Source organism: Balaenoptera acutorostrata, chromosome 8 (genome assembly GCF_949987535.1).
Source record: "Balaenoptera acutorostrata chromosome 8, mBalAcu1.1, whole genome shotgun sequence".
Taxonomy (NCBI): domain Eukaryota; kingdom Metazoa; phylum Chordata; class Mammalia; order Artiodactyla; family Balaenopteridae; genus Balaenoptera; species Balaenoptera acutorostrata.
In genome coordinates, this window is record NC_080071.1 from 85,216,433 (window position 1) to 85,235,003 (window position 18,571).

Sequence of the window (18,571 nt, forward strand, 5' to 3'; positions counted from 1 at the left end):
ATAGGAACTTCCTTCCTCCATTCCCATCAGCATGGGCTGATGGAACCAAATGAGACCTTAAAGTCACCTGTCCAACAATGTATGCTTAACCATCCTTAATTAATAAGTGTCTATTCTACAGAGAGACACACAGTAACTATGAACTATGGAAACCTTACCAGCAAGGCAAACACAGGTGAAGTTGCCCCCATCTTGCTTTTCATTCGCATCAACACAGCTCGCATTGTTCTGGCAGGGTTTCCTCTGGCAGGCGTCAAATTCTTCACAGAAAGTACCCGTGTACTGATCAGCACAGTTACACGAAAAAGTTGCCTAAAACACAAACATACGGTGTATGTTACTTGAGTCCCCTAAAATGTGTGCGTTGACTGTGAAACTCAAAGTTCAAACGTACCACTTATTTTTATAATTATACCAACACGAAGTATTTTAATCGTATCACTTATATCATGATCTGATTAAAATCATAGCTTTAAAAAAAATAGTCTATTTCTTTACAGTTTAACTTCAAACATGTTTTTTATTGATATGTATCTCAATGGTTTTCAACCTTCCTAAACCGTAAATGGAAAGAATAATTATTTTAAGCAAAAAATAAAGTTTCGCTGACCTGACATGGAAATGAGAATTATGCTAGAGCAGATATATTGAGCTACAGTCATTAAATTAGATGTCACTCCAAATGAAGTCCTTCAGCATAGATAGTGCTTGCGACAAAAGCATCATGAAATGTGGCATGGGGCCCACCCTTCCAGATCCCTGAGAGAATTTACCAAACCACTCTGTAAATGAGGCTCAACGTGCAGCCACGCAGATGACCTGAGTGTAAGGGAAAATAAAAAGGACGATTTTGTTTGGTTTGTTATACTAGTAAAAGACCATAACTCAGACCCAGAGAACTGCATTTGACTGGAAGCTTCATTTCTGAGGCAGTTGTAAAATCCAAATAAAACTGAGCCTTCCTGCTCTCTTCCTAATGGTGGCCTGAGGGTGGTGATGCATCTAAAAAAAACACAGATCTGGCTCCAAAGCCTTGTGTAGATGTGACTGCAGATTCTCATGAAGAATGGAGAGGAGGAAGCAAAGGAGAATGGCATAAATAAAACTTACTGCATAAAAAAAGTTTTAAATTTAAAAAATTTTTTAAAAATAAAAAAATAAAAAAGACAAAATAAAAACAAAACAGACCAAAGCACCTTTCCCAGCTCTCTCCAAGCTCCACACATCAGGCAGGTGTTTCAAAGCCCCACCCACAGCCTCTCCCAGCCCTGCCTACTTCCCACCCTCTGGAGGGGGTGGGGGACCCAGCCTCCTGCCCTTGATCTTACAGAGACTCTCTGGGCTCCTCCAGGTATTGTTAACTCAGGATCCCACCCCGTACCCACCCACCCCCACCAAGCACTACACAACATCTTTTCTCTTAAAAAACAAAAGGGTTGTCTTCTTCTCTTTAATTTTTTTTGGTCTCTTAATCAAATTTTATACTTCTTGTCCATTTCTTGATTAATTTACTCCTGAACATTTAGATTTCTTTGTAGCTATTGCTAATGAGATCCTTTCCTCACCCCCTTTCTTGTAATACCCATCATACTTGCTAGCGATTATTACTGACATGTAAAGTGCTAACGTTATGTTACCTGTCATCACCCTGAGCTCTCATTACAGGTCAGAGGTTTTAGTTGACTCTCTTGAGTTTTCCAGATAAAACAAGCCCACCCCCACCAAAAAAAAGGGAACATCAATTGTAAATCATGATAATGTCACCTTCTTTTCTCTAGTCGTCATGGTTACATTGGTGACACATCCAGAATAATTTTGATTTCAAAGGGAGGTTTGTAGAATATATCACTAAGTAGAATGCTTGGAACGATGATCAAATTTTATCAAATGCCATTTTAGCTTCTATTTTTAAAAATTATCTTTTTTATCTCTAACCTATCAGTACGTGAATTGAATGTTTAAATTCCCTACTACTGACTCCTTACATTCCTGGAAGGAAAACCCACAGAGGTCATTAGGTAAAATTGTTTTATGGCTGCATTCTATTTGTAGTTATATTTCTATGGCTTCCATCTAACTTGCCCTAACCCACAGACTCCTTTTCTAAGAAAAACTGTCCTTGCATGGTGACATCATAGTTTACACCTTAAGAGGACGCCCCTTGTCACAAGCGACTAAACCAGGAGTGGATGGAACTCTGACCTCAGCAACCAACCAAGGAGCCAGACAGTCAAACATGACATTTAACTCAACCAAAACAGCCAGGTTTTATGTAGGTGTCTTTCTTTTGTTAGTTGAAGTTGTTGTTGTTAAGGGAATATGACACATCCTTATAAACTGCACAATCAAGTCCTCTTTAGTTTAAGGACACACTCTTCAATTATATCTTAGAAACTAGAACAACTGGAATAAAAGCAATGGCTTTTTCTACTTAAGTTAGAGGTAAATTTTCTGCCTTCTATTTCTATCATCTCATACCTCCTTGTGGCAAACGGAAGTTCCCTCTGCATTCTAGTAATAGTTGACTTCTTATGTTTTTTTCTTGATGCTGTGAGTTTTTTCCCCTTTTGTGTGTTTGTATAGACTTTGTAGTTGAAAGCTGGGAAAAGCTCATTAAGGACTATTAGAAAGGCAGCCTTGTAATTAGAAAACTCCTTTTCTGTCTTCTACCTAAATAGATGCTTCTCCAAAGAAGATATACAGATGGCCAATAGGCAAATGAAAAGATGTTCAACATCGCTAATTATTAGAGAAATGCAAATCAAAATTACAATGAGGTATTATATCACTCTGGTCAGAATGGCCATCATTAAAAAGTCTACAAATAACAAATGCTGGAGAGGATGTGGAGAAAAGGGAACCCTCCTACACTGTTGGTGGGAATGTACATTGGTGCAGCCACTATAGAAAACAGTATGGAGGTTCCTCAAAAAACTAAAAATAGAGTTGCCATATGATCCAGCAATCTCATTCCTGGGCATATATCTGTAGAAAACTCTAATTTGAAAAGATACATGCACCCCAATGTTCAGGGCAGCACTATTTATGATAGCCAAGACATGGAAGCAACTTAAATGTCCATCAACAGATGAATAAAGAAGATGTGGTACATATATACAATGGAATATTACTCGGCCATAAAAAAGAACAAAATAATGTCATTGCAGCAACATGGATGGACCTAGAGATTGTCATCCTGAGTGAAGTAAGTCAGAAAAATAAAGACAACTACCATATGATATCACTTATATGTGGAATCTAAAATATGATACATGCAAACTTATTTACCAAACAGAAACAGACTCACAGACATAGAAAACAAACTTATGGTCACCAAAGGGAAAAGGGGGTAGGGAAGGGATAAATTAGGAGTTTGAGATTAGCAGATACAAACTACTATATATAAACAAGGGCCTACAGTATAGCACAGGGAAGTATATTCAATGTGTTATAATAAACCATAATGGAAAAGAATATGAAAAAGAATATGCATATACATATATGTATAACTGAATCACTGCTGTACACCAGAACTAACACAACATTGTAACTCAACTATACTTCAATGAAAAAATAAAAATAAATAAATAAAAATTAAAAAATAGATCTCTCTTCTAAGGAAAATCTTGTCCTTGCTCAAATGGCCAACGGTGCACAACGCTGATATTTGCAAGAGGCTGTCTGGAGCCCCTTGTGCATCTGCAGAGTTGTGACCGCCTCTGAATGTAAAAGCTGTGCATACCCAGCAGGAACAATTCCAAATCGGGCCTCAGCATCATCATAAATTACTCCATGTGACTATTTTTGGCAGCTGTCCACTAAAAATTACTTGGTTTGTATCCAGTCATTCCATTTTTCAGATAAATTTCTCTGGTCATTTGGGGGATACATTTTGCATATAATTCATCTGGCAAGTTCCATGGAAAATATGTTGCTTGTGAAAATAAATTATTAAACACCCCAAATCAAAAGTCTTTCAGTTAGCATTGATTGAATTTATATATATATATATACTTTTTTTTTAATTGAAGTGTAGTTGAATGAATTGAAAGATAAAATGAAAGCCGCGCATTTTGTTTTAAGCAGGAAGCTTGAAAGAAACCTTAAGAAATTGTTGAAACAATTGCTTTTGACCAAGCAAAGCACTGAATTGATTCTAAAACTTTGACTGATGGATGAGGAAGAAGATTAACGAATGTTTACATACTCCTGACCATAAAATTTTAGTTAAATCTTTGCGTATTATGTGTCACGCTGTCCATAAAGTTAGATTTCTTCCAAAGTCTACTTTCTAAGAATGAAGAACTTTCCTATAATATTAAAAGGATTTTTAAATAGCTTCAAGACTTTGACTTGTAAGGGGCCATAAATATTTACTAAGAAACTATGTTTTTAGTGTATTTATTGTAAAAACAAAAAAACCTGTGTTTGATCACTGATGTATAAACTATTCTATCAACCTTGAGTTTAACCCACTTACTATGATAGCAGTAACCTATGTCCAACTGAGTTAACTGGCGGAAGAGACAAAATGGACTTAATTAAAATCAGTAGCATAGCTAAGTTACAGAGAGGGACTTCCTTGCAAAATTATGGTGTATTTATAGGTAAAAATATTTTTTCAAGTAAAATGAAAGATGACCCTCAGAGATTAATTTTAAAAACCAATGCAGAATCTCAGTTTTTCTCAATAGCTTGAAGTCAAATATTCCATTTGCACAGTAATGAACCTTTCTCACACAGTGGTAGGAAGCTTACTTTGAAAAGTTCTAGCTTAAAAAAATTTCAGTCATACCTGCGTTCACTTATTCACCCATATATATTGAGCACTTATGAAGAGCCAGGCATTGTTCTGGGGACACAAAAGTGAACAAGACTCTCTCATGGAGATTATATTCTAGTGGGAGTGACTGACAAACGAAATGATTAATAATAAATACGGTGATAAATGCTGTGGGGAATATTAAGTAGGAAAGGGGAAGAGAAGGGTCCTATAAGAAACAGCCCTTTAAAATCTACTATTGCGTTTACCATGAGGCCGTTGGCAAGAGCGTATATGCCATACATCATTTTCTACCTCATTTATAAATTCCTTCCCAAGAAAATTCACTCATTTAAAAGTTTTACTAGTCATAAGAACTGATGTTTTGTCCTCATGAATGATGGAGATTATGTGACTGCTCTTTTTTTTTCCTTTCTGATTTGGCTGCCATACGTTCAGAGTCTACTAGAAGTTCAGTTTTAACAACACTCTAGGGCTCTGTGACCTATATGACTGTTTCCTCTTTCCAACTAGGATATCACTTTTTAATTTAAATTTTCTCTGACTCTAACTTATTTTCTTGCATTTTTATATTTCAATACTTTACAAAATAAAGAGCCAAATGTTTGAATAAATAAATCTAAATTCCCCAGCATGGCACACAGGTCACTGGCAATCTGGCCCCAGCTTACTTTTTCTGTCTCATCCTCTGCAATTTTCACCTCTCAGTAAAGCCTACTTGCCATGAACAAATCATCCCAGAGACAGAAGGGGTTTTTTTGGTTTTTTTTTTTTTGGCTGTGCTGGGTCTTCGTTGCTGTGCGTGGGCTTTCTCTAGTTGCGGTGAGTGAGGGCTACTCTTCGTTGCAGTGTGCAAGCTTCTCACTGCAGTGGCTTCTCTCGTTGCAGATCCCAGGCTCTAGGCATGCAGGCTTCAGTAGTTGTGGCACACAGGCTCAGTAGTTATGGCTTGCAGGCTCTAGAGCACAGGCTCAGTAGTTGTGGCACGTGGGCTTAGTTGCTCTGCAGCATGTGGGATCTTCCCAGACCAGGGATTGAACCCGTGTCCCCTGCATTGGCAGGAGGACTCTTAACCACTGCGCCACCAGGGAAGACCAGAGAGAGAAGCTTTTTGAGGAGCTTTATTTTTCTCTTTTCAGAGTCAGAATTTAGCAATTCTTGTTTACTTTCTCCCTTAAACAAAGTATACAGAAAATACACATCTCTTTTCGGTGTCCCAGTGACATCAGTGAACATAAAAAACTCAGCCAACTAGACACTGAAGCTCATTGTTTATAGAGCTTGCTCACATTGAATTATCTCTTTAATCTTCACCACATCTGTCAGGTGGGTATTCCCAGATCCATTTTGGGAGTTGAGAACAGACTCGAAAGAGAGGTCAGATAAATTGTATAAGGTGTCCCAGTTGGCAAGTGTAAGGTCAAGGCTTAAAACAATATCATCCAAGTCCTTTTCCACTCACAGCTGCATATCATCCTATCATCACCGTGATGATCTATGGGTACCATAGACCCATGTGGGGACGTCCTTCACCCTTACTCTAAAATGACCCCCAATGACAGTAGTATTTTATTTCCAGCTCCAGATTTCCGTAGTTTTTCCACCTCCTCCCTTGCTGTCTGGCTGTCTTCCCTATCAGCATCATTGACTGTTCTTTGGGTTCACTGATCCTAATTTCCTTCAGCCTTAAGAAAAATACCGAATCTATTCAAATAATGTGTCAAAATAGAGTAAAAACCTCCTTCCTGGTGGTTGAATGCATCTCTTGTACATAAAATGCCTAATCACTCATGGACAGACTTGGAAACTTTGGGCGATTCTTCACCAGAATTGGAGGTCCTTGATGTCTGCATACATAATAGACATTTGAGTGTTCACTGAATAAAGCTGACTTTATAGTCTGCTCCTTAAAGGTAGACTTGCATGAGAGTTCTGTGCAGGGTAGGGGTCCTCTTCTCCTACTTCCTTGTGTATCTCTGATGATCTTGTGATTTATTACAATCAGAGCCACTTATACATTCTTCATCCACATCTTCATGCTAAAGGGGATGCTGGAACAAGGATTAGGAGGACAATTCCAAACCAAAACCTCTGAAAATGGAAAAGAGATGATTTAAGCCACTCCTACCTAACAGACCCTCAAAGCCAACTTCAACTTCCGTCAGGGATCAGCCTGATTCCAAACAGCATCTGGGCGATTCATAGCTAAATGTCTGAACATCTGCAAGGTCAAAACTCTGGCTAATGAGTCGATAATTGCTGAAACTAGGCGATGCAGACATGGTAGTTTGCCAAATGACTCTCTCTATTTTTATGCATGTAGAAATTTCCCATAATAAAAAATTCGTTGTTTTTATTTTAAGAGTCTGGCTAAATCCCAGGAAAGGAAAGATAAAACTCTGAAACGTTAGAATCACATTTCGGCATCCTGTGTCCAGCTCCTCCCTGCGGGATGTGCTATTGCATTTACTGCAGGGATGTTGTGGAGAACATTGTGTGCACATCACCGGGTCCCCGTACATGAAGTCCCACTCCGGAAATTCATTTCACGTCCAAGTGCCAGGAAAAGCTCTGCTTGCCCTAAGGGACTGACATGTCTTCTCCTGTGGACAATATGAATCACATAACTGAGCATATTTCCCTCTGAACAGTCCAGTTTTCTTGAAGAGAAGGCTCAACCATTCCTAGGCCAAAGGAAGGCGTGGCCACCTCTCAGCTTGCCCAGCATGCCAGGGTCATGAGCAGGGCACAGCCAGCCCAGGCCACAGCTGGGAGAGAATTCCTGCTTACAGAGCCTACGGGGAAACATTCAGAAGACCTCTCTAAACTAGTAGTCCAGGGTCACACATGGTAGGGTCAAGAAGTAGAGTCTCTTTCCTAACATTGCAAAGCTCTGGAATCTTTTTTGCTCCCAGTTAATGGAGGAGCAATTGTCCGTGAAGATGATCCCCCCCAGTAAGGGCTTTCTGTAGCCCCCTGACAGAGTGATTATATTGCTCTAAGAGGATGTCAGGGAAGGAAGGCAATGAATCCTGTCTAACTCATGAAACAATGAAGCATTAGTCAGATTCTAACCTGAGCTGTCCCATCATGCCAACTGCACTGACCCTGAATCCGTGGAGATGGAGGCCACAGAAGCCTCATCCTTGTCGTCCTAAGCCAAGAGCTTATTAGTCCAGCTCTAGGGACCACAGCAGGTGGTCATTCAGGTCTGAAATTACATAGTTGACAAACACTAAAACCTTGATAAAAAGCAGTGACCATAGCGCACATTTTCATGTCATTAAACACAGGTGGCCTGTAACTAAAGGGTCAGAAGATCAGTCTAGCAAGTTCTCTTAGACATGTAGAATTCAGCCTTTTACTAAGCCCAGATTTAGTTATTTCAAGAGACAGAAAGGATTATTTTAACATAAAACTTAAGAGACTATCTGGGAATTCTATTTATGATGTAAAAGTCCTTATAAATGCCTTGTCCTGAGCCCAGGCCACACAAGAACACCTGGAGCCCAGCCACAGAGACAAACTGTTGCCTCTTGCTGGGAACACAGTGAACCATCTCAAAGGAAAACTCAGTCATGAATTACATTTTTAAAATTCTTGTCCATTGGTTGGGTCTCACTGTTCTATCATTCACATTTAATTTAAACAACATACTCCCATTGCTTATAGCTCATAATCTTATTTTCCCATTAGTCTTAGATATGCTATTGCTCTTCTATTTGGGTTCATTAATTTCAAATGTAGTAGCTTATTTTTTTTCAAGTAAGCTTAGAAACATGCAGATCATCTAAACATTGAATGTAAGACGTGACATTCATGAATTCCTAGAACTCGTTTCTTTGGCTTAAACATTAAACTCTAAATGATAGAAACAATAATGAATGAGACAGCCATACTCTTTCCTTCCAAAAGACTTTGTAGTTTGCTTGACTGCTCAAGGGAGAAGAAAGTAAATGCCTTTCGGGAAATTTTGTAAAAGACTTTCTTCCTAAAATTGGATGTATGGGTTGGCAGAATGAAGATGTTCACAAGCAGTTTCCAACCTTATCCCTGCAACTTATGTGTTCTCAGCACTCTGAGTGTGGCTGTAATTAGGCATAAGATTTCCATGTAATCAGCCTCGATCTCCAGTTCACCGACATCTGTGCATTTATTTGCTGCAGCATCCTAATCCACTAACAAAAGTAATATTTGACTTTTAAAAAAATGGATGTCATTAAAAACTCATCTTTTATTGAACTTCCCTGAAAAAAAATTAGCCTGATCCCACAAGTAAATGATATACCATTCTACTTTCTTATTTTAAAAATCAATTTAGCCTTCTAGTTATTTCCTTTGCTACATCAAAAGAAAATGATAAAGAAAAAGCTTTAATAAAATGGACATTTTAATGTATAAATTATTGATGAGAAGGATTCTTTGAAGAATAGAGATCTTTCCCAACGTCTTCTTCAAGTTCCCTCAGAAGGAAAACTCACCACGAATTATATTTTGAAATGTAAAGCAAAGATGATAAACCACTGAGAGCTTTTTCCAAAGATGGAAAGCCAGTGGGGACAGGGCAGGGGTCAAAACCATCATTTACTGAAGAAAGCCCCCGCCATATGCCAGGTACCGTGTAAGGATTCACTTAATCCTCCCAACAGTCTTGCAAGATAGGTATTATTTTTCTATTTCACCAATGAGGAAACAGACTGGAGAATTTAAGCAGTTTGCTCAACGTCACACTGCTAGTCAGAGGCAGAGGGAGGCAGATGTGGTCTCATTGTAAAGACATTTTTACAATTTAACATATTGAGAAATGCGAGAAATTAAATTACAAAGAATGAGGGGCAGAGTTCAGACGACATTCTGAGAAAGGGGATGAGGGCAGCGTTTACGCACCGAGTGGGAATCTGAAGGGGCTGACCTCCAAAGGCCTCTTCAGCTCTTAGATCGGATGGACCTGGGTTTCAGTCCCAAATAAGCCATAAATCCCCACTGTCCTCCGCCAAGCGATTCCATGCCACACTGGGGTGCTAACAACCGCCTAGTGGGTTTCGTTCCTGTTCTCCCTATTAGGTTGCCAGGGATGCCATAACAAAGTATTGAATACCACAGGCTGGGTGGCTTAAACAACAGAAATTTATTTTCTCACAATTCTGGAGGCTGGGAAATCCAAGATTAAGGTGTCGCTAAGGTTGGTTTCTTTGAAGGCCTCTCTCCTTGGCTTATAGATGGCCCTCTGTTCTCTGTGTCTTCACATGATCTTCCCTCTGTTTATGTCTGTGTCCTAATCGCCTCTTCTTATAAAGACACAAGTCACTGTCCTAAGGGCTTTGCAAGATGCAGTTACCCTCATTGTTACTGTTATTCCAATTTTATGTTTGGGGAAACTGAGGCACAGAGAGGGTGAGTAAATGGACCACGTTCTTCCAGCTAATAAATTGAAGAGTTAAAATGTGAACCCAGGAAATCTGATTCCAGGATCTCCCCTTTATGTAAAAGAAACTACGGTCAAAGTGAACCACGGACGACAATGTAGCTTAGTAAGAAAAAAATACTACATTGCCTGTTGAGATCCTATTCCTAGTTCTTCCATCTCTTTGATCTTGGGCAAGAAATTTACATTATTTATGACTTTGTCTCCTATTGGACCTCAGGTAATAATAGGAGAAAATGAAAGGAGATGTGCTATAACCAGAGATTCTTTTATTTATGTGTTGGCTTTAAAATTTTAACTGTTGTAAGACCTACAATGATACAACAGATATTCGAGAACACCTATCCAATAACAAAGGGGTTCAGCACAGTCACTTACAGATAAAATGACTATATCAGTGACACAGGAGGAGTAAGTGGTTGACTGGTCCCTCTTCCCAGTTCCTGTTTGAGTCAGGTGATGAAAATCAGCAAATCAAATTACCAGCTAGATTCAGGGACCAGGATATATAGGTAGAGATTAGACATTAGGCTTGGGTAAGATCATCAAAACCCCCAATCTCTTTTTTCCCATGAAGATTGCACTGGCCCTTTACAAATCTTGGAGACAAGGAACGTGAAGTGCCCAAATGGATGTGGAGACCAGGCAGGAGGTGCACTTGCACCTGGTCCAGGTAAAAGGTACAGCACCTGATCCCTATAGAGAACCCCCAGCTCCCTGCCCTGACTGTTCAAACATTCTGATTGCTCTGGGTCTATCCATAGATCATTCCTGAGTGACAGGTTTTGTTCTTTTGGGTATAACCCATAGAGTTCTCAAGACCTCTGTCACCATGTGACACTCTAGACGCCAAAATGGGGAGACAAACCTGAAGAACTCCACCTGAGGGACACTCATTCAATGGCTCCTCTACCAGAACGTCTCTCTCGTGTGCGGTTTCTCTTTCTTCTTTCTTCCCTCCACCTTCCATCCCCGTTTCCTGTTTATCCTCATTCCCTTTGGGCTCCTTCACGTACATGGTCTATTACGTTCATGGGCCACGGCTAACCCAACATGCATCCCCAATTCCTATCTTTAGCCAGTACGTGAGCCTTCCTCTGTACATTTATAACTTTAACTTATGTCTACTTTCCTATTGGACCTAGAATTCTCCTTTGCCTTGGCCTTCAGATCTATTTTCCTCTTAATAGGTTATTTTATTGTTTACGTACTTTTGTGGATAGTCACAAAGCCAACCCAAAGAGAGAGACCGCAAATAAACAAAAAAGTAAACCACAGCAGAGCTGGTATAAAGGATCAGTTCAGCCTTCCTTATGGAGGGTGAATGCAATTCTTCAGCCCCTTGCTTTCCTACTGAAATGAGAATATACACATGAATCAAGATTCTTCTTCTTACTGTTATTGGTATCACAGCCTAAATTCCAAGAGGTCTGTCTTGATTATATGATCCCTGACACCACACCGTGGCATTTAACTAAAAATATTTCTTCAGTATTGAATGGGAAAAAACTATTTTTTCATCTTATTGTGAATGATTTCATTTATATAGAGTCCCTGATCTGATGGATGTTTTTCTTTATTGAATTTACACTCACACAAATTGAAGTAACACCAGCAGATGTGGGAAGGTCCTATCATTCATTTTAATTAAATCTTATCTCACTAAATGTTTGCTGCTTTCATGATTTTAACATTGAACGAAAGGCAGGTTATAGCTAATGTGTTTCTCCAGGATAATTAGAAAAGAATCATTCTAACAACTTCCAAAAGAAACTCATCAAACGATCTAACCCAGGGGTGGCAAAAGAATTAGCTAAGTTCACAGGCAAGGTGAATCTTGCTTGCTTGCTTGCTTGCTCAAACTGTTTTTATTAATCTATAATATTCTCATGAAGCGATTTCTTTTGGGTGATAATTTAATCCTCCAATTCTGAATCAGAGAAAATCTGCATACAAATTTTTAATGTAAAACACTAACACTGCTCATATCATCCTTTCAACAATTTCTTGGTTAGTATATTATATTTGAACCATTTTGATGCTTGAAGTTTCTTTTCTAATTCATTTATGACTCTTAGAATAGGATACCAGGTTTAGGTTCTTTATTGGAAAAAGAAAGGTATCACATGCTTAATTCCCTAGAGCCTCAGGACTGCCGTCATCAGAGGGTGGTAATGAAATGTCCATGTCACAGGAAATCCTTGGGCTAGCACAGATTCATGCAAGTGCTGGGAAGAACCTTAATCTCACTTCCTGGTTCATGTGCACAGGCTTGATGAAGGCTGATACACCTAGCAGTGCTGTCATACAGGACAGTCCCCAGTAGAGAAGCCAATCGCAAATAGTTTTCTCTAATTATAATTTTTAAATGCTTGTGTTGGAAAGGAAAAATATTCCATGAGCTAGCCCAAATTCCTGTCTTCTCTGAGAGCGGCATAAATAGGCTTTAGCTACGGAATGGGGCTCAAGGTCATTTATGGCATCGGATGAGCACTTCTAAGGCTTCTCAGACTCCTCTAAAATATAACTAGTTTTGTTTATTTGGCGTAACATCTGTCTCAGAAGTATGGCTCAAATGCCACCAGCCTCCCCTGTTTCTAAACTTCGGAAGAATTGAAAACCAAACACAAGACTCTTGATTTGCTGACCAATCTGACAAATCTCACCTCCCCAAACCCAGGTCCCCCTCAGACCCAACACCTCCAGCTGGATTCTAGAATTACCTACTCTTCTCTCTCCTACTAAAATCAGCCCCTGACTAAGCTAAGTTATTCCAGTTTTAATGACAGATAATACCTTAATGTGATACCAATTTAGGGACATTTGCATTTAAATAGGAAATCATGCCTTTATTACGAGGAATTAAGCTCAAACACCAGGATTCCGGGCATCCCCGCCAGGCTGGTGTGTCAAGGAAATTTGGGATGAAGGGACCTCCCTAGATATCCTTGAATCTTACACTAAGTCTACACTCCTAGCCCACCGTATTCTGTCCAACAGAATAGGCAACTAAATTGTACCAATGTCTAGCTATACTTTTATTTTTTAAAGCATCTTTTAAAAATTTCAGTTCAGAAGTAAAAACCCTCATAATTAAAAAAAAAAAGTATCTCCTACTACTACTGCTGGCTGGTAACTATGGTTTTGCTATTTGTTAGAAGACCCTCTTATCAGGGTTCCTCTTGGGCAACAATTATACACTCATGAGTATTTCTGGCTAAAATTGGTATTTGCCAACAATTTTGTTTTTTAACTGCAAAATTAAAAATACATTTAGCTAAGCAGCGCTTGGAAACAATGGGTAAGAAGTAAAACAAACAGCTGATTGCTCATTTCTGTGGTCAACTGCACCCCTCTTGTCACAGCACAGATCTTAAAGACAAAATAAAACAGAAAACACTGGTATGTAAAGCATATGCTGGTGACTTGGATTCAAAAACTCAAGTATCAAGTTTTTCCCAACAATTCTCCTTTAAAATGAGAACCCTGAGAAGGAAATTAAACGTGAGTCTAGCCCCAAATGGTTACCGCTGAAGTCAGTTAAAATCTGTTGTATAGGCCAGAAACATTCCCGGGTAGTTCAAAAGAGGATGAGGGGAAGCAGAGACATCCAAGGATAACAGGGTCGAAATGCCAAGTGCAACAAGGGTCATAGGAAGGTGGCTCTCGATGGAGGCAACAGATGCCACTTTTATGGTCTGTGTACCATGTCACCTTTTATTTGCAAAGCACTTTACAAAATGCTTGCGCATATAGGATCCCATTTTAAATTCCATTAGGATTTTCTCCAGCACCTCTACAGGCCTGTACTCCTAAGGTCTCTCATGCACCACGGCCCTGTGATATGGACATTTCATGTTGCCCAATATCGGACAGGGATACTGAGGCTCTAGGGAATTAAGTGATGCCATTTCAGTAAGTACCAGAGTCAGATCTTGACTCCTGAACTGCCCCGTGTCCACTGGCCTCCACTGGGCCACAAAGCCTCCCACTTCATCAGAATGGTCTATACAAACGTGGAAGCCCACACTGACATCGCCTGGACCGGGTACAGACACCACATGCTCTCTTTAAGCGCATAGATATTTGGTGCAGCCTTGAATTCTCTCTCCAGCTAGATGACAATAATAATAAGGCTCCACAGGCTTCTCAGTGATCTAAACAAAACTAAAATGCTAGTACCTTTGGAAGTACTACAAAATTTTAAAACTTCAACTCTTACTAAAATTAAGTCAACCCAAGAGCCTCAATATCCCCATCCAAAAATTCCAGTGAGGAAAATGTCATGTCACAGGACACCATGAGTGGAAGATCCTTCCTACCAGGGAACAGCAGTGGAACTGATGGATCATTAGCATCTGGTGAATTTCAACCAAGCTAAATGGAATGCAGATATTTCTGATTAAATTGCAAAATGAATTGTCCTTATGATAGAAATGGAAGAATAATATTATACTAATCTAAATAAGGAAGTTGCTAAAATAAATTAGAATGTATTATTTATTTTAGCAACTTGAAACAGCCCTCAGGCAAAAGTCAAATTTGGGTGCTGCTTCTGATCTTAGGCGTCACAATATGATATCTTTTTTTTATCCCCCAAATCTTCCACGTGTGGAGAAATCCTTAAAATAGAAGAACAAACTTTGGTTTAAAAATCAATGAAAACAATTCAAGCTAAAAGAAGGGTGACCAAATTCCAGTACAAGTTCACACAGTCTGTGACCCTGGCCTGTGGAGTAGCCCTTCCTTAACCTAATCCAGGTTCTAACTAACCCCACGCATCTTCCATTCCAGACCCCTACAAAACTTCTGCAGCAGACTGTGCTTTCATCACTTCAGCAGGTGCTTTCATGACATATAACCCATTCCTTTAATATGTTAGTTTCCACTAACCATTAATGTCTCTTGCATCAATGTTTAATTTTCTTCATTTATAGGACTTTGTTCAATTCTCTGCTACTGACACCACTTGATGGTGATTACCTGATATACTTTGCTTACCAGCACTGAAACATATACTAAATCAAACTGAGACCAGATAATAACGAAGAAAAGAATAGAGATAAACTGTAACGAAGAAAGCATATAAAGAAATGGAAAAGGTTAATAGGAAAGACAAACCAAAAACACACCAGTGAATCTGGGAAAACACTTATTGAATTATAATGCAGAGATAGAAGGAAGGGAGAAAAGTGAAATGTTTTAAGTTTTTCTACAACTATAGACCTAAACACATGTGCATGATTATTTTGAGAAAATATAAATAATACTGCATAAGCTGCTATGGGTATTTCCTCTGTTCATGTGCTTCGTATTCCCCAGTCTCCTGCCAAAATGTTGTGACCGTGTGAAAACAAGATGTGTAAATGACAGTTCTGATGTCTTGCATAATAATGACCTTTGAATTCCGAACAGCTCTGGAACTTTCCACATTTGCCAGGGCCTCTGCTGACTCCCGGAAGATGATCACACTAGCATCCTCTGCACCCCTCCCTCCACACTGGAGCCCTAAATGTCCCTGCACATAACACACAGTCACCTCTGTCTGAGGCTAAGAAACAGCTCAAATCTTCTGCCCAGAACTGTGTGGAAACCAACCACAGGCGTATAGAAGACTGTCGATTGCATGCGCAGCGATGAGCCCAAGGGGACTGCAGTAAACTTGTTCTGCTTCTCCATACAGAGCAGCTGTTGTATTCCAGGGAGAGTTCTCTCATTCCCTTCCAAGCCAGTTTCTCCATCCTTTATTGACTTGGAGATAGCCTGTTTAACTGCAGAATTATCACTGATCTAGAAATTCTCCTCCAGTGTGAACTTGGAAGGGACACATGCTTGTGGCTCAACTAAATGCTGATCTTAGCCTCCAAAAGCCCATTATGTGAAAGGAAGTTGAGCACAGAGTGAGTTCCCCGTTGCTGATGAGTAAAAGACACACAGGTTTGGGCCAGGTTTCTTGGGACTATTCTTGGAGTACAAGGAAAAGGCAGTCTGAGGGAAGAAAGCCATATGATGGCTCATGACAGTCTGACAGGTGTTGGGGTAATGCCTGTCCTACCCCTTCCCCATGGAGATGGTGGGTTCCTGGTCAGTTTCCAGTTGAGGCAAGATTAGGGTACAGTCTTCTCTGAATCTGCTTTATCTCACATTCCCTAGAAATAAACCAAGCATCTAAATGGTTTTCATGCCAATGATAAGCTGGGATTGAGCAGATATGCCAGCACTGACCTGGCCTAGACCAGTATTCAAGGTGGCCCAGGCAAGCAGAATCACCTGCCTCCAATCTAGAGGCAAAACAATCCAGAATCCCCATGGGCCGCTGCTCCTGAACTCGGCCACATGATGTCTGCAATTATTTCTTCTGCTGTAACCAAGACTGTGCCTCTTATAATCTCCTGCACAAAGGGATATAACTGGAATTCGGCTTTGATGGGAAAAATCAAAAATGTTTTTCAAAGACGTAAAGCACGTAATACGATTTTTTTAAAAACTCTATCAACAGCATTAGTTACTAGGAAAATGCAAATCAAAAACACAGTGAGGGCTTCCCTGGTGGCGCAGTGGTTGAGAATCTGCCTGCTAATGCAGGAGACACGGGTTCGAGCCCTGGTCTGGGAGGATCCCACATGCCGCGGAGCGGCTGGGCCCGTGAGCCACAGCTGCTGAGCCTGCGCGTCTGGAGCCTGTGCCCCGCGGCGGGAGGGGCCGCGATAGTGAAAGGCCCGCGCACCGCGATGAAGAGCGGTCCCCGCACCGCGATGAAGAGTGGCCCCCACTTGCCGCAACTGGAGAAGGCCCTCGCGCGAACCGAAGACCCAGCACAGCCAAGAATAAATAAATAAATAAATTAAAAAAAAAAAAAAAACACAGTGAGCTACCACTTCACACACACTAGGATGGCAAGGATTAATTTTTTTAAAAAACCAGAAAATAGCAAGTGTTGGTGAGTATGTGAAAAACTTTAAGCCCTCATGTATCGCTGGTAAGAATGTAAAGGGGTTTGGCCACCGTGGAAAACAGTTTGGTGGTTCCTCCAAAAGTTAAGCATAGAATTACCATACGACCCAACAATTCCACTCCTTAGATAAACACCCAAAAGAACTGAAAACAGGTACTCAAGCAAATCCCTGTACATGCACGTTCATAGCGGCACTAATCACAACAGCCAAAAGCCAGAAGCATTCCAAATGTCCATCAATGGTAGATGGATAAATAAATTGTGGTATATCCATACAATGTAATATTATGCAGTCATAAAAAGGAATGAAGTACTGATACATGCTACAACATGGATGAACTGGAAAACATGATGCTCAGTGAAAGAAGCCACTCACAAACAGTCACATGTTGTACGATTCCATTTATATGAAATCAAGAATAGGTAAATCCGTAGAGAAAATGCAGATTGCCAGGGAGTGGGGGAAGGAATGGAGGGTGACCGCTTAATGAGAACAGCATTCCTTTCGGAGTGATAAAAATATTCTGGAACTAGATAAAAGTCCTGGTTGCAAAAACATTGTGAATGTACTAAATGCCACTCAATTGCTCACATTAAAATGGTTAATCTTATATTATATGAATTTCACATCAATTAAATAAAACCTTGTTTTAAAAGCTCTGTCAAGCCTGCACCTGACATCACTTGACTCACTTTTCTGAAGCCCTCCACACCTCTCCTGATTCCATCTCCTCCAGGACCTTCGCCCATTAATTACACCCCACCTACCTACTCTCACATCTATCCGTTTCTTGCCTTCAGCCTATGCCAGTTCAATGCATCCACCACTCTACAAGCAAAAACTCTTCTTTTGACTCAATCCCACTCAGGATACCATCCCACTCTCTCCCCCGCCATTCAATGCCAAGCTTATCAAAAAGGCAAGGCAGGGCTTCCCTGGTGGCGCAGTGGTTGAGAATCCGCCTGCCAATGCAGGGGACACGGGTTCGAGCCCTGGTCCGGGAAGATCCCACATGCCGCGGAGCGGCTGGGCCCGTGAGCCACAATTGCTGAGCCTGCGCGTCTGGAGCCTGTGCTCCGCAACAAGAGAGGCCGCGATAGCGAGAGGCCCGCGCACCGCGATGAAGAGTGGCCCCCGCTTGCCACAACTGGAGAGAGCCCTCGCACAGAAACGAAGACCCAACACAGCCATAAATAAAATAAATTAAAAAAAAAAAAAAAAAAAATTAAAAAAAAAAAAAAAAAAAAAAAAAGGCAAGGCACGCCGGTTCTCCAAGCTCTTCCTTGCTCCCTGTAATCCAGCCTCCCCACCCCCCGACCATCACCGTCCTCCCAACCGCAAGATCCAGGCGTGAATTCTGCAGCCTCTCCTCTCCAGGCGAGCAGGTCAATTTTCAGAAAGACAATT

General features: G+C 40.4%; 1 protein-coding gene across 1 annotated transcript in view; it reads right to left on the minus strand.

Moving 5' to 3' along the window:
* Nucleotides 1-18,571, minus strand: part of DNER (delta/notch like EGF repeat containing) — a 326,762-nt gene that overhangs the window by 130,419 nt on the left and 177,772 nt on the right. The window contains exon 6 of the mRNA XM_057551824.1: nt 159-312. Coding sequence (XP_057407807.1) covers nt 159-312 — 154 coding nt within the window. The remainder of the gene's footprint in view (nt 1-158; nt 313-18,571) is intronic.